The 17,293-nt window shown below is 40.8% G+C and overlaps 1 protein-coding gene across 2 annotated transcripts in view; it reads right to left on the bottom strand.

Annotated features, from left to right (window-relative positions):
• SLC35F1 (solute carrier family 35 member F1) overlaps nt 1-17,293 on the bottom strand; it is a 432,911-nt gene that overhangs the window by 168,708 nt on the left and 246,910 nt on the right. For both annotated transcript variants that reach the window (XM_038394254.2, XM_038394255.2), the window contains exon 2: nt 17,088-17,263. In XM_038394254.2, coding sequence (XP_038250182.1) covers nt 17,088-17,263 — 176 coding nt within the window. The remainder of the gene's footprint in view (nt 1-17,087; nt 17,264-17,293) is intronic.

Genomic DNA, 17,293 nt, shown 5'->3' with positions numbered 1-17,293 from the left:
CTATAATTTTAAAAACAGCACCGTTTACTTCTTAGAGTTCTATACCTATTTCCAAGTTAAGGATTACCCCTGACTTCCCTTGCAGAATATGACACAGTTATCCTGATAAATTGGTGGTGATCCATTGTTTTTTAATCTAGAGAATATTGACTCTCAAATAATTCCATCACCCAAAAAGACAACACCTCTCTCTATAGACTTGCACACAGGCACAATCCCCATAAAACAAGAACTGAAAGATACATAGGCATTAAAAATACAACATATGTTATCTAAGTCAGTCTACCTGGCATATATCTCTGTGGTCAAAACAAAATGATTCTTCTGTAGGGTCTACAGGAGCCTCTACAATTTTCTCCTCTACAATTATGCACTATTTCTATTGATGTTAATGGTAACAGTGGTGTACACCATGGAAAAGTTGTGGATAAGCACTCTAACTTTTGGAGATTCAACTATGCCTAACTGTTAGCATCATGATGCTGTAATGTGGAAAGCACTTGATAAGTGATCTCTATTTTGAAAGAAAAAGAATCTTTCATTGGCAAAAACACTATAGTACATTCCATGGTTATCTGTGTATCTTTGAGAATGTTAGGTTTCAGAATAGCAGCCGTGTTAGTCTGTATTCGCAAAAAGAAAAGGAGTACTTGTGGCACCTTAGAGACTAACAAATTTATTTGAGCAGTATTTGAGTGGATGAATCATTACACAAAGTAAAACTATTTCCTCATGTTATTTCTCCCCCCCCCCACCCCCCACTGTTCCTCAGACATTCTTGTTAACTGCTGGAAATGGCCCACCTTGCTTGTCACCATGAAAGGTTTTCCTCCCCCCCCCCCCCCCCGTTGATGATGGCTCATCTTAAGTGATCACTCTCCTTACAGTGTGTATGATAAAACCCATTGTTTCACATTCTTTATGTGTGTATATAAATCTCCCCACTGTATTTTCCACCGAATGCATCTGATGAAGTGAGCTGTAGCTCACGAAAGCTTATGCTCAAATAAATTTGTTAGTCTCTAAGGTGCCACAAGTACTCCTTTTCTTTTTGAGAATGCTGAAGGCGATATTGTTCTGAGAGCCTGACTTGAATTCTTATCTTGAAACAATCATACATTATTTTTCTTTGGTGTGTCATTTTCCTTTAAAGAATCATGTTTGTGCTATTTTCTTTTTTTGTGTCAGTTTTGTCTTACTTCACTGTCATATTGTAGAGAAATCTCCTCCTGATAAATACAGATCACTGTTTTCTAGATATAAAAATAAAAACCCAAACCCATAGCTATATAAAATCCACACTAAATCAACCATGACTAGATTCCATTTTTTTATTTGCATTCAAAAATTTCAAATACGAGGGGAAAAAAGTAGGCATTTCTCAGAGTGCTGATGATCTCAGCCCATCACATACTGCCTGTCAATATCCATGCACAAGTATTGCCAGTCACATAAAGGAAGCACACAGTAACCACTGATATTTTAGCAAGTCTGATGCTGCAGCTGTAATGTAGGGCAGAAAGTTTTCTAATGCTGCTTTTGTTTAGTTACTTTCAGTCAGACACATAGCTGGTCCCAGTGAAGATAATGGCAAAACTCCCATAGGTTTCACTGAGGTGACGATTTTACCAGACTGAACAATTATCACTTTAGGATAGGTAAAGTGTACCACTCTCAAAAACTGCACATAAGTACTTGGTATTCTATAATTACCAAAAGCAATGCAGTTACATTAGTAATGGTAAAAAACATTACTCCTCGTAGTATAGTTTTTTTCCCCTTTCCACTACATATTTATTAAAATACAACAAATTGATGCAAGGAGAAAAGGTGTAACTCACATCCCAGTGGGAAAGGGAGGCTATTGTGATTGCAAGCCACCTTTGTGCCCTTCAGCTCACTGACTGCTCCAGGGATCGGAGAGGCCCTTGGCATAACTTAAACCAGCTCCCAGGACTCTTAGGGCAGCCTGGGGAGGCAGTTCTAACTTAAAGCTGCAGCACTGCCTGGAATCTCGGTAGGGCTGCATGCTACAGCCCTGTCCTTGATATGCTCCTCCCACCCTGCACTCCACCCCCAACATACCCTTTACCAGGACTTGTGAAGGGCTCCTCGGAGGGCTTTGAGCCTCCTTGCTTGGTGAATCGTCCCCTAGCCAAAACTGCCTTTATGTCACTCCTGTCCTTTTACCTGGTGTAAAGGGGTGGGGAGGATCTCACCCAAAAGGTCTTTGGTGCAAGAACCTGTTTCGTAGTATGTGCTTAAACAGTGCTTAGCACAATAGACTATTATGTCTAATGGGGTTTCTAGGTGTTACAAAAAGAAAAGGAGTACTTGTGGCACCTTAGAGACTAACAAATTTATTAGAGCATAAGCTTTCGTGAGCTACAGCTCACTTCATCGGATGCATTTGGTGGAAAAAAAACCACCTATCTCTGCAGTGGGAGAGATAGGCTGGGGAGAGAGGTGGTTTTTTTTCCACCAAATGCATCCGATGAAGTGAGCTGTAGCTCACGAAAGCTTATGCTCTAATAAATTTGTTAGTCTCTAAGGTGCCACAAGTACTCCTTTTCTTTTTGCGAATACAGACTAACACGGCTGCTACTCTGAAACCTAGGTGTTACAGTAACAGAAATTAACAATAAATACTACTAATACTTATTTACTGAAGTTACCTATGCATCAAGGGAAGGCATCCTAGAGCCAGATCCTCAGCTGTGGTAAACCACTGTAACTCCACTAAAATAAACAGAGTTACACAAATCTACACCAGCTAAGGGTCTGGCCTCTATATTAAAGGAGAAAATATTTAGAACATCCCATTCATTATATTTGCTTAGATTTTCTCTCTAGCTAGCCACAAAGAATGACAGCACTGCACATTCTGTCATCTCAAACCATGGAGAATGAGCAGTCTAACCCATACTATGACACTCAAGCAAAAAAGAACCAAACACCAATGAAAAACAAATAAACAAAAGAAACACACACGTTACAACATTATCCTACACACACTAAAGAGATACCAGCAGAGGCTAAGTAAGTCACTAGAGCTATGCCAATTTACATCTACTGGGGGTCTGGCTCTTATTTTAAAGTCTCCTTTAAAAACAGGTAATCACTTTGTTAGATGAAGAATCACCAACACATGCACCAGTTTTATTTTGTAAAAATTCGATTACCTCACCAAGATCATTAGGTTGAATAATATTTCCTATTTAACTTTAAAATGGTACTGCTGTAGCTTGATTTCAACCTCTATTTGCTGTATTTCTGGTATCAGGGCCAAAAATGCATCTCTGACAAGTGACGGTCACCTGCATTAGATGTGGAAAAGCTAAGGACCCAGTTGTTTCCTCTAGATTTTCACACATTCTCCCTCTCCTGAATTGCCATGGGGTGCTGAGGCCCCCACCTGGGTTCTTCCCTTCCCCACGGAGGGCTCTCCACTGGTCTGTGGATCTCTGCAGTGGGAGAGATAGGCTGGGGAGAGAGGTGGATTTGCAGTGTACTTCTGCTGGCCCTGTCATGCTAAGGCTGGAAAGATAATTCACAGTAAAGATAATTACTTTTCTTTGGCCTCTTCTCTGCTGCTGGGAACCTATCTCCCGCACAGATCTTGGGGGTAGTCGCTAGAAGCAGAAGCCTTGAAAATTATGGAGCCACACTACCAGAGACCCAGGGCTGGAACAGAGCATCCACACTGAAGGTCCTAGCCTTCCCTTCCCACCCCTTCTCCCCCCATCAATATATACGAGGATCTGCGAAGTTTGTGAAAACAGCCCGTGTGCTGTTTGACAGGGCAATGCCATGCACCCAATAGAACAACTTCAGAGAAATCTCCGAGAGAACAACCTTTTTCCTCTTCAGCTCTTTACCATAGGTCTTCCTACAGACTATCACTTCAGAATTATGAGGTAAAATCAGTTGTCTTGAATGACCCTATTGGATAAAACCACAATCCCTTTTTGTTTATGAGTCTGATCCAACTCCCATTGAAGTCAATGGAAGAACTCCACTTGAGAGCAACGATCAGGCCCTATAAGAAAGGCTAGATGTGAGCAAAGAGCTAGGCCCTAGGAATTCCCTAGTTTTAATTGTGGCTCAGACATTGACTCCCTCTGTACTTTTGGGGAAGCCTCAGCTTCTCTGTTTCAGTAACCTAATTGGCAAAATTGGGATAATAGTTATTGTATTTCACTCACAGGTATTTTGTAAGTATGAGCACTTAAATGTTTATAAACATTTTTAAGATGAAAAGCTTAATTATTGTCATAGCACTGGCATTTTGAAATGTGACAGTACCATAAAGAGATCATGCTTTAACGGCTCACAGAAGAGCCAAAATAGAACGGAAGAAAAATGAACATCTCTATAAAAAAACTAAAAAACTCTTAACACACTGATTTACAGAATATTTGTAAGTTTCTGCCCTGAAGATGTATTTAGTGTATAACTGTTGTTACAAGATTATGCTGATAATAATGCAGTTAAAGGAGGAGGAAATTGCCATTTGTGTTATTGCTCGGCAGAAAGTGTGTCATTACAATAAATGGGAAATTGTGAAATAAATCTAAGCCCTTATCAGCTGCCATAGCTTTCTCTTCCATTGGTTCATACAATCTTTTATGGTCCTTTTTCTAGGTGAAAGAGGGTAAAGTACTTTGATTTGCGTTAAGCAAAGTTACTACCAGTAGCACCGCAAGTACTCTTTATATCAGTAGCATCTTGTCAACAGAAGCCGATAAAATTAGAAGAAGAAAAGAGGCAAGTAGGCTGTTTCCCATGTAAGAGAAACATATTTTACTTTCAAGCCTGCACAAAAAAATATGATCTGCAAAGGGGCTCTACTGCGGGTCTTGTGTACTGCCTGCAATTGGGTTCTACAAAACTGGATGCTGCTGAGTCTTTGATTTAATGAAAACACAGGGAGGCAATTCAATTCACTGCAGGGACCACTTTGTTCTTTCATTATGATTCTTTTTTAATGAGAAAGACGATTGCAAAGATAAACTCTATTCCTCTGAATTTTTACACTAATTATATACAAAGCACCATTCTGGCAGAACGGGACTTATCTCCTTCAGGCAATACAGTTATCATCTTGTAACCACACTTCAAATCTCCTGTATGAACACTAAAGCTACGTGCAGGGAATGTGCATTGCCCTATGCTTGCTAGCAGCTTGAATTGATGAATATTTAAAGATTTCCATAAATTGCAGGCAAAGACTGATGCTGGATAAAATGGGAGGCAACAATGGCCTGGCATTTAGCTTACAGCAATAGAATCAGAGGTGCATTATTTTAGCAAAACCATTAACTATTCTCAGTAGGGTGGGAAAAGATGGTCCTTGCTGTAAACAACAGCACATGAAATGTTTATGTAGCAGAAGAAAAAGAGATGGAGCCATGTACTAATGCTATGAAGGATAGTTATCTCTTAACTGCAAAGGAGACATACTGTTTGGAGTTGTACTATATTTGTGATTGAACCTCCACCTCTAAAAACAAACAGTTTATTGTAGGATAGAGTAGGGCAGTCTTGCAAGGCTAGTGAACCACTTTATCCTCAAATGAAATCACAGAGTCACAAAATCATCTCAGCCCAATTTTCTATTCTGTTCATGTCCTTATACTGTACCTGTCAGTGAGGGTACCCAAGTGTTTTCCACACATGCCTTAAGTGATATGAGTAGCATCTGGCGTGTAGCATTTTAAAAAGTGTGGCCTCTTTGACCTGCAAAATCTGTGACTACCTGCCTGAGACCATGTCATAAATATAAAGGGAAGGGTAAACACTTTTAAAACCCCTCCTGGCCAGAGGAAAAACCCTTTCACCTGTAAAGGGTTAAGAAGCTAGGATAACCTTGCTGGCACCTGACCAAAATGACCAGTGAGGAGACAAGATACTTTCAAAAGCTGGGGGGAGGAAGAAACAAAGCCTCTCTCTCTGTCTGTGTGATGCTTTTGCCAGGGACAGAACAGGAATGGAGTCTTAGAACTTAGTAAGTTATCTAGCTAGATATGCGTTAGATTCTGATTTCTTTAAATGGCTGAGAAAATAGGCTGTGCTGAATGGAATGGATATTCCTGTTTTTGTGTCTTTTTGTAACTTCAGGTTTTGCCTAGAGGGATTCTGTATGTTTTGAATCTGATTACCCTGTAATGTATTTACCATCCTGATTTTACAGAGGTGATTCTTTTACTTTTTCTTCAATTAAAATTCTTCTTTAAGAACCTGATTGCTTTTTCATTGTTCTTAAGATCCAAGGGTTTGGGTCTGTGTTCACCTATGCAAATTGGTGAGGATTTTTATCAAGCCTTCCCCACGAAAGGGGGTGTAGGGTTTGGGGAGGATTTTGCGGGGGGAGAAGTTTCCAAGCGGGCTCTTTCCCTGTTATATATTTGTTAGACACTTGGTGGTAGCAGCAATAAAGTCCAAGGGCAAAAGGTAAAATAGTTTGTACCTTGGGGAAGTTTTAACCTAAGCTGGTAAAAATAAGCTTAGAGGGTTTTTCATGCAATCCCCACATCTGTACCCTAGAGTTTAGAGTGGGGAAGGAACCTTAACAGACCACAAATCCTGTAGTTAGTGGCACAAGCATTCCGACTGCACCCACAATGTGAACTGCAGGGTCAGTCTAACCACTGAGGATGTGTGTCCTCAACCAGGTTGTCACTGAGGATTTGTGACCTCGATCAGGCAGTCACAGATGCAAATATTGAGATTTGCCCCACAATTCAAAGGCTGGCACATTTTACAGGTTGACTGAAAACCTGGGCCTATCTGATCATGTTTGCACCATGATGTAGCACCGTCATCACAAGTTGAACTAGCATCAGGACTAAAACATGACAGCACAATGTTATGCCAGGATTATATTTTGGTTCTCCGCAACTCCATCAGACACATTAGAATCTCCCCCTTTCTCCTAACTTACATCTCTGGATGGCAGAGGCAAGTGGGAGGGTGTGTTAGTCCTTTCCTCCCACTCCTCTTCTTTTCCTGACAGCTGAGATGGAAGGAGGGATCTTGCCTCTCCACTTGTTCAACTCTTCCTTGCAGCCTCCCTTGCATCAGACCATGCTCCTTTCAGCTGCATTCCACTCACCCTGACAGATCAAGTGAAACAAGAGCTCTGGTCTCCATGTGATCTGTATGCAGGACCCCACAGAAGAAGTGTCACTGATACCGGGAAAACACCACCATGGTCAGATCTCAGCTCTATTCCTTGGGGATTATCATGGGTATTTGAGCATTTGTACCATTATTGCATGGCACACAGCATTCAGACACACGATTTTTGTTCATACGTAACTGCTGCAACCAGAATCAAAGAGGAGTCCTTTCAATATTTACTACTATCTGTGTCACATGATGTTTGTTACACCAATGATTTACTCAAATAATATGATGCAACAGGATGGAAATGCTATGGTGTGCCACCATCTCTAGGATCAAAGGGAAAAAAACCACTTTTTTTTAAAAGATGGGATGCAAGACATGGATTTAGACAGCAGATGCATGTAAGCTAAGACTCAGGGGGACACCATCTTCAAATCAAAGTGATAAAAAGAAGGTAGGTAAAGCAGCTCAAAATCATCAACACCTATGCTTAATGTCTAGGGCCAGTATTCCTCTCTGTAAGTGCATATTTATAATCTACTAAATCTGCTAGCAGAGCAAAAGGCACTGATGAAAACTGACTAGAGACCTGAGATGTTTGGTCCCTTGTGTGGATGAAAAGGATGCAGAGGCCTATATAGTCCTAGTTTGTGTATCTTGGTGGAATAAAGGCAGTTGACAAATGACAAGCCCTCAGGGTAAAAGAAAACTCCTAACTGAGAGGAGGCAAAAATAAAAGACACTCAAAAAACCAACCAGTCAAAATAAAACAGGAGAAAGGTCAGGGCTAATGTGTTTACCCGCTCTTCTCACATATGGTGTGGAATAAATCTTGTTCCATTGAAATCACATCATTTTCTGTTCTGTGGGTGAAGAAAATTAATAAAAGATATCTTTCCATTTATGGGAAGGGAAATTTTCTGTGGTAATTAGAAAAGTACCTCAAAGGAATAGAATCTGCAAGTCCTTTACAAATTATACGTACAGGAATCATTTCATCCACCATTGAACTGCAGCCACTGCTTGAGTGGAACAGAAATTTTTTTATACAACACACAGCAACGTTATCCAACAACTTAAGGTGGGAAATGAAAAAAAAAGTACCTTATTCAATTGAAACTACAGGGAAAATTTAAGGAGCCACAATGTAATTATCCAAATTGGATTGGATAGGAAACTGGATCTATTATTACTATTGTTTAGATTGAAGAAGTGCTTACAGCATTCCGAACAGACAAAGACAGTTCTTGTCCCTGAAAGAGTATAAACTAAAATGAAAACTCTTACTCCTGGCAAAAAGATCCATGGAATTTTAAACTATAAATTGTCAGGAATCAGAGTTGCAGTTTTATTTCTCATCCACTAACTGACTTTTATCTGAATAAGATCAGGGATCTTCAACTTACAGCCAACTAGACTCATAGAATCAGAGAATATTAGAGTTGGAAGAGATCTCAGGAGGTCATCTAGTCCAATTCCCTGCTCAAAGCAGGACCAGCACCAACTAAATCATCCCAGCCAAGGCTTTGTCAAGGTGGGCCTTAAATACCTCTAAGGGCGGAGATTCTACCACATCCCTAGGTAAACCATTCCAGTGCTTCACCACCCTCCTAGTGAAATCATGTTTCCTAATATCCAACCTATACCTCCCCCCTGCAACTTGAGACCATTGCTTCTTGTTCTGTCATCTGCCACCACTGAGAACAGTTTAGCTCCATCCTCTTTGGAACCCCCTTTCAGGTAGTTGAAGGCTGCTATCAAATCCCCTCAGTCTTCTCTTCTGCAGACTAAATAACCCCAGTTCCCTCAGCCTCTCCTTGTAAGTCATGTGCCCCAGCCCCCTAATCATTTTCGTTGCCTTCCACTGAACTCTCTCCAATTTGTCCACATCCCTTCTGTAGTGGGGGGGATTAAACTGGACGCAATACTCCAGGTGTGGCCTCACCAGTGCCTAACAGAGGGAATAATCACTTCCCTCGATCTGCTGGCAATGCTCCTACTAATACAGCCCAATATGCCAGAGGTTTTCTTGGCAATGAGGGCACACTGTTGACTCATATCCAGCTTCTCGTCCACTGTAATCCCCAGGTCCTTTTCCACAGAACTGCTGCTTAGCCAGTCAGTCCCCAGCCTGTAGCAGTGCATGGGATTCTTCCTTCCTAAGTGCAGGACTCTGCACTTGTCCTTGTTGAACCTCATCAGATTTCTTTTGGTCCAATCCTCCCATTTGTCTGTGTCACTCTGGACTCTATCCCTACCCTCTAGCATATCTACCTCTCCCCCCAGTTTAGTGTCATCTGCGAACTTGCTGAGGTTGCAATTCATCCCATCATCCAGATCATTGATAAAGATGTTGAACAAAACCGGCCGCAGACTGCCAACTGGCATACTGAATAAATGTATCTCATACAATTTGGCATTCATGGTTGAAAGACTAGTGAAGTTACAGGAAGTGCACTATCCACTGATAGCTACAAAGTAACACACAGTAGGGGCAACATGAAATATTGTTATGAGAATTCCAAATGCTAAAATGCCATTTTGGTGCTGATCCCAAGTGGTAATGCATGCATTAGCTGTTTATTTTTCAAAATACAGGGTTAGGCTGTCATTTTAAGCACCTAGCCTTGCGTTGGGGTAGGCAGAAGGGACCCTCTGCAGTGGGAGCTCCAGAAAGAATCCTGGGCCTCGAGGGCAGTGCTTGCTTCTGTGGGAGCTCTGCTAACCTTTAGGAAGTCTGTTGGCCTGTGTGAGGTCTGGGTCATGGCCCCAAGTTCACCCTGCCCCCACAGGGAGATCAATACTGCTGCTCTCACAGTTAGAGTTGTTTGGAGGACCAGAACTCCATTTTGTAATAACTGCTGAGGTTTTGTAATTTGTTTGCATTCTGCACTGGAATCAAATCAAAACCTTTTGAATATTTTGTGCAAAACCAACGTGCATTGAAACATTTGTTTCCAAACTGAAAACCAGACTTCTTCAACTTGGATCTCTCAGTCTTTCCCGTCAGAAGTGATTAGAAAGTCCTGGACTGCAGAAACCTTCCCACTGAAAACTTTAGCCAAATCAATACGCCTCCACAAAATGTTTTGGCTTTGACAAAAAGCAGCCTATTTAGACAAAAACACATTGTATTGATAATGTTCCTCCATGTCCCAGCCACATTATTATGTGTGACCCAAACACAGAGGTGCCAACTGTGGGGAAAGCTCCTTGGATGTCTAGTGGGGTAGCCTATGCGATCCAAGCTATAGGATCTGGCCCTTAAGAAATTAAAACATAAATGCAATTTTACTACTAGAATAAAATTGACCAATAGAAGATATAAGTTGTTTTGACTGCTCACCAAAGGGCAGATGTACAGTACAGTGAAATAAAGCAACTCCTGTAAAGGTCTTTTCATTCAAACACACTGTAGAAGAACCCATATGAGTAGCAGGTAAATTAGGAATGCACATATTAAGACACTGAGGTTATAGGTCAAATCCAAGAAGGAAATCGATATACAATAAACCTTCCAATAACATGCGGCATGACTTCAGCTGCTAATAGTCTCAGAGGAGGCTAAAACTCATCTTCCATGGCACAGGTCAAATCTGGTTATATGCCAAATCTAAGACATTACAGTGCCTCTAGGAAAAATTATATTTCTATTGATGTTTGGCATGACCTCATCACTTAGCACTGTAGAAGGAGGATTCATCTAGCTTTATATACATTTAGACAACCCTTCTGAATCAGCAGGTTATTGTCCTGATTTTCCACCCCTATGCATGCTAGGCAGGACATACTGAGCAAGTTGTCTTATTTAAATCATCACAGAGTAAGGCGCTACTCAATATGAGTAAAGGCAGAATCTGGGCTCCTGAGATTGATTTTTTTCCCTTCTATTCAAAATAGATACCTACTATTCTCTCATCCCTTAATTATTTTACAGTGTTAGTATATGTGCTATATTCACTTATAACATACTTGGTGGCTTTTAGAAAGGATTCATTTTTGCCTACAAGCTGCTGATGCCTCCACCACAATGTTGACTGCTGACAATTAACACTTCTTGGGCCACTATGCACAGTTTCCCATTTATTGCTTTTTCAGGTGCTAAAGCTGATTTCCCTGGGTTTCTTTTCCATAGCTCCACTTCACTGACAGAAGGATGATTACGTCTCTCTCTTGTCCTCATTGTGTAATCACCTCTAACACAAATGAGTAGCCACAAGTGTCATGACAGGATCCCTCTAAGCAGATTCCTTTGCAGATTAGGAAGCAGAGCTGTGATAAGATGAGGTACAATCTTTTTCCTCACCATAGAGGACAAAAAATATGTTTTGGCACAACAGTGAACAAAATAAAAATGGCATGACAGCAAGTTACCCAGGAAGGAAGTGCTCCATGCTGTAGATTTCATTAATATTTATCACAGTTTTGGAAAAATCAGTTAGATTATACATAATGATATTCAGTCATTTTATGATATTGCATTAACAACATTTACTGTTATAACATTGATTTAACTACATGCACACAAAAAATTGAAAGGAAAAATTTAGAACTTAATACTTCAATATTGGTACTTCGGTAAGTGTGTGCTAATGTTAGCTGTAGTGTGTGTGCATTCTAAATAACTAATAAGCTTAAAGTTGGTCTCTTGTGGAAAATGGAAGGCTGACTTGTATGATTTTGTGAAAAAAAGATACCTAAGCGAACAAAAAATCCCCCAAACAAAATAATTGAGATAGTCAAGAATTTTCCCATCAGAATGTTATTCTGATGGAAAATGCAGTTTCTTCAGAATTGAAATTTTGCATAGGAAACTCTTGATTTTATTGAAAATATTTGATTTTCCTGATAGAAAAATCAAAATGAAATATTTCATTTTGGGACACTGATCCAAATCAGAATATTTCATTTTGTCAAACTGATCCAAATTATTAACAAAAAATTAAACTGCCTTTCCATATCATGGTGTTGCCTTATAGGAGTTGTAGCCATGCGTCTATTCACATAGTCAAAGTTATGCTGGACTGGGGCCTGAGTATTCAGAATTTTGTAGGATTAGGACCTGACAAGGTTCCTTCCCCACTCTGAACTCTAGGGTACAGATGTGGGGACCTGCATGAAAGACCCCCTATGCTTATTTCTACCAGTTTAGGTTAAAAACTTCCCCAAGGTACAAACTTTGCCTTGTCCTTGAACCCTTTGCTGCCACCACCAAGCATTTTAAACAAAGAACAGGGAAAGAGTCCACTTGGAGACGTCTTCCCCCAAAATATCCCCCCAAGCCCTACACCCCCTTTCCTGGGGAAGGCTTGATAAGAATCCTCACCAATTTGTACAGGTGAACACAGACCCAAACCCTTGGATCTTAAGAACAATGAAAAATCAATCAGGTTCTTAAAAGAAAAATTTTAATTAAAGAAAAGGTAAAAGAATCACCTCTGTAAAATCAGGATGGTAAATACCTTACAAGGTAATCAGATTCGAAACATAGAGAATCCCTCTAGGCAAAACCTGAAGTTACAAAAAGACTCAAAAACAGGAATATACATTCCCTCCAGCACAGCTTATTTTACAAGCCATTAAACAAAAGAAAATCTAATGCATTTTCTAGCTAGATTACTTATTAACTTTACAGGAGTTGGAAGGCTTGCATTCCTGATCTGTTCCCGGCAAAAGCATCGCACAGATAGCCCAAACCCTTTGTCGTCGTCCCCTCCAGATTTGAAAGAATCTTGTCCCCTCATTGGCCATTTTGGGTCAGGTGCCAGCGGGGTTACCTTAGCTTCTTAACCCTTTACAAGTGAAAGGATTTTTCCTCTGGCCAGGAGGAAATTTATAGCACTGTATACAGAAAGACAGTTACCCTTTCCTTTATATTTATGATAGGCCCATAATAAGTTTTAAGGATAGATAGGGAATTCCTTGGTTGGGAGGATCTCCAAGCCTGAGCAGCCATACCCAGTTATGGAAAGAACAGTCTCGGATAGATTATACTTTAAGCAAATTTGAAATACTGCATTTGGTACCCAGATATGAAGGTGTTGGACATCCTATAAAAACCTATGACAGACAGACAGCTAGATCCTTAAACATGTCCAGAAGGAGAGTGGAGGAGCTCATGCCTTTTCCTTCTACAGGAAATCAGTATTTTTCCTCTTTCTAGATCGCTGCAGCTATCTAGCATGCTAGAAAGCACAATTCTAACTGTTCATGCTAACTGCTGTTGTGAAAATGTAGGGCCATGGAGCATGAGGCCACATTTATGGTGTTGTTTTACTATGTAGATTACAGTAACAGGGACAGATTTTCAGCTGGAATAAGTTGGTATAGCTCCATTGTCTTCAATACAGCTATGCTGATTTATACAAGGTGAGGATCTAGCCCTGAGTATTTTACACAAAGTTAAAATAAGCAATATAGTGGAGCTATTTATTGTGGCTAAACTAGCCGTGCCACTCTAAGAGGTAAGAGGGAACAGGAAGGCTGATCTGGAAAGATGGGAGTGGGCGGGAGGGAAGGAAGTGAACACAGGTGCTAGCAAGACTGGAGATAGAAGTGGGCTGTGGGGGCAGGAGGGAATTTTCAATATGGCAGGAGGGAATTTTCCCCTTTACTGGAAAGATGGTGGACAGTCAGAGAAGGCCAGCCCACAGGGGATTCAGGATAATTCTAGATTTGGAAGAGTTCAGTAAAGAAAGGGGAGTCCCACGCAGGGAAGTTAAGGATGCCCCCAAAGAAGTTACTGGAAGCAAGTGTTGCAGTTCCTCAGTGAAATTCTGTTTAGTTTCTCAAGTGAATGCCTCTATAGTCTCTCTCTCTCTATATATATATGCCTATATATTCCTCCCAATCAATTCAGAAAGCAAAAAGAAAAAATAGGGATGACGTTATTTTTGACTTCTACAGACGTTTTCATGGTTTGTTTTCTGAAAGAGAAAGATGGGGTCATTTAAGAAATCTTAAATTTTGCATATGAAATAGAAGAAGCTAAGCTAGAAAGAAGTTTTCTGATGTGCCCAGCACTTGGAATTGAATCAGTCTGTACAAAATTAATATAATTACTATGTGGTTTTCATCTGTTAATGATGCCAAACAATTAGAGCTGCTAGAAAAACTGTTCTAGTCTAACACATACAAATAAAGAATTGAAATAAATACACAAGCAAAAAACCCAGTGTGGGGATTGTTGGGAGCAAAGCCATATTTAGGCCTGACAGAAGCCTGCTGTGGATTTTAAGAATCTGTTCTGATAATGTTTAACAGCATAAGTATAAGTAGAACTATGTATGTGTAAGAAATTCCAGAGTATTTGAGAAGAAAAGAAACTAACTGAAAAAAGCTAGAAAAGACTGGATTGAACTAATACTGTGTCTGTACATAGGGTAGGGAAGGAGAGTTAACATGGGAATGAGAGACTAATACATATGTCTAAAAAAAGATAACAAAAACTTATTTCAGCTTGTGTAACAAAGGGAGGTTGAAGCGGTACTGTCAAGTGCAGGAGGTGACTGTGATGAGTTTGTCCTAATGAGCTTCCCACTTGTAAGTAATTGATCACTACTTGCTGAGTGTTTTGCCTTAATAGATATTTATTAGACCCATCTGCTGAGTAAGTGAATCCCAATCCAATAGGATTTTGTCACATGGCAGTATTAAATGGACAATAAATGAAATGGCCATGTGCTGCTGTAGTGCTCTGTAGAATTTTATGGAATGTGCTTGGATTACCACTCTCCCTTCTTCTGTGTCCATTCCTTGTCAGGATTTTTCTGGGCATCCTGCCAATTCGAGACATTCCTTCCTGGTAGCCTCTGCTCCAGGCTATTCAGTGGGTGCCCTCCGACTCTTGCTGTCATTCTTCTCTGGTCCAACTTTAAATAGCAGCCTGATTTAAACACCTTCCATGACCACTGTCCCTCTGGGTCATGCTACTTCAACACCTATGTCCTCCCGTCTAGAATAATTGTGCATATGGCATCAAGTCCTACCCACTCCCAACTTCCTTCATGAAGGCTCTTCCCACTGGCACCAAACACTGCTAAGTGAAGGAAGAGAGGATGCACTCAAATCCCACTACATCAGGACTTGCAAGGTTTGGCTTAACTCCCCAGCTCTGCTACAGATTTCCAGTATTACCTTGGGCAAGTAACTTAATCTTTCTGTGCCTCAGTTGCTCATCAGGCAATATTAGCATCCCCATTTTACATTCTCCCAGCCTTTGTCTATCTTGTTTACCCAGCCTGTTAGCCCTGCAGGGCAGGGACAGTCTCCTACTGGATGATCATTCCTGGTCATGGTGCATTAAATGTTGGTTTGTGTACCAACAGTCTAATCCACAAAGTTAATCCTTCTTTCTTTCATTTTAAACTAGATACCTGTCCATCTGTGGATGGGCCAATTACCAAACTTTCATACCTCAGGCAAAACCATACATTTTTGGCACACTCTTTTCAAACTGTGTTAGGATCTTCTGGAGAATTATGTATTATGTATTGCTCTTGATAGAAAGTTTTAAACAGTTTCAAAACTCAGTGTATGATAGACACGATAATAGTGTTCTAAATCTAAATGTGGAATGGCATCACAGGATATTTCCCAACATAGGACAACATTTCAAATAAAAAAGATATTACCTCACCCACCTTGTCTCTGCAGTATTTGGTAACATTTTCAAAAACACTTAAGTGCCTTGAAAGCCCAAATCTCATTGTAAGTATTTACTCACTTAGGAGCCTAAGTCCCAAGTTACTTTTGAAAATGAGACTTTTAGGCTATAACAATTCTGTAAACTGTTTGGTAACAGTTGTGCAAGATCTACACTTGCACTTTCCAGCACAACAGTTTAACCACAGTTTTCCAGAGAGCCTCTGATAATATTTTCCCAGCCCAAACTGAACTGGGAAGGCAAAGAAAGGTTGAGCAGCAACTTCCTGGAGAGAATTCCTAAGGATGGACACTCCCAGAGATCAGCATTCACCAATTCTGAACATTTTTAATAGATACCAAGTTTTAGAACGCTCCAAAACTTTCCAACTTGCAATCTAGACCTAAATGAATATATAGGAAACAGGAAAAATGGAGCAGGAAGAATGTTCACATGGAAATAATCAGGCAGAAAGGATACAAATTTTTCTTTCACACAACACTACTGTATTTGTTATTTATTAAAATAGTCCTTTCTAGTGAAAGTTTTTTCCCCTTTCATCCAGAAAGTATATAATTTTAATGTGTTGTGGAAAAAAGGATCAGTTGATATAAATAAAACAAGAATGTCATTAGATGCTTTTGGAAATTTTACACTTTAGCCATTCAAGAGCCTAAGTTCCATTTTTAGGAGCCCAAAGCTCATTTTAAAAAAGGATTTAGGCTGAAAATAGCTTTGGGCTCCTACATCATTTAGGTGTTGCAACTCTAAGCACAGCAGTGCCTAAATACCTTTTAAAAAATCTGGGCCTAAGTCGATTGAATGAAAGGCAATGGAACTTAGGCTCCTGAGTGACTTAGATGCTTTTAAAAAACAGGATTTGAGTGCTTTGGAAAATGTTGTCTATAGTGACTAGATCAGAGGTCCCCAACCTGGGGGGTGCGCCCCCCTAGAAGGGTGTGGAGGAATGTTCAGTGGGGCATGGCTGGGGCCTGGACCAGCCCCCATGGGGGGGCAGGGAGGGAGCACCACCCAGCTCTGCTCCTGGCCCTGGCCCCGGCCCCCGGGGCACCAGCAGCTGGCACCAACCCCTGGGGGAGGCTCCGCTCCAGCCCCCACCTCCAACTATGGCCCTAGCCTTGGCCTCCTTACCCTTGTCTGTGTCCCTCCCACCCAGAGCTGTGGCCCTGCTCCTGGGCCCAGCTCCAGGGAGCGGGACAATGGGGTGGGATAAGTAAAAAGTTTGGGGATCACTGGACTAGATTCTACAAAATAGCTTACAGAAGCTACCTCCCTTTCAAAGAATGGTGCTTACCTTGTCTGACAGCTAGTGTAGTGGTGTAGACCAAAAACAGGAGGATGTAATTGAGGAAGCTCTGAAAAACAGGAGTGTTGGCATGGAAATCCTCTGACAAATACTTGCTGGTCAGGCCAATGCCACAGATAAGAAGGGACAACACCTGGCCAAGAGCCACAGACAGCAAGAGCTCCCTAAAAGAAACAAGAAAAAACACAGACATA

Source organism: Dermochelys coriacea, chromosome 3, assembly GCF_009764565.3.
Source record: "Dermochelys coriacea isolate rDerCor1 chromosome 3, rDerCor1.pri.v4, whole genome shotgun sequence".
In the NCBI taxonomy this organism is placed as follows: domain Eukaryota; kingdom Metazoa; phylum Chordata; order Testudines; family Dermochelyidae; genus Dermochelys; species Dermochelys coriacea.
Note: the sequence above shows the minus strand (reverse complement) of the source record. Positions and strands in the feature narration are given on the sequence as shown.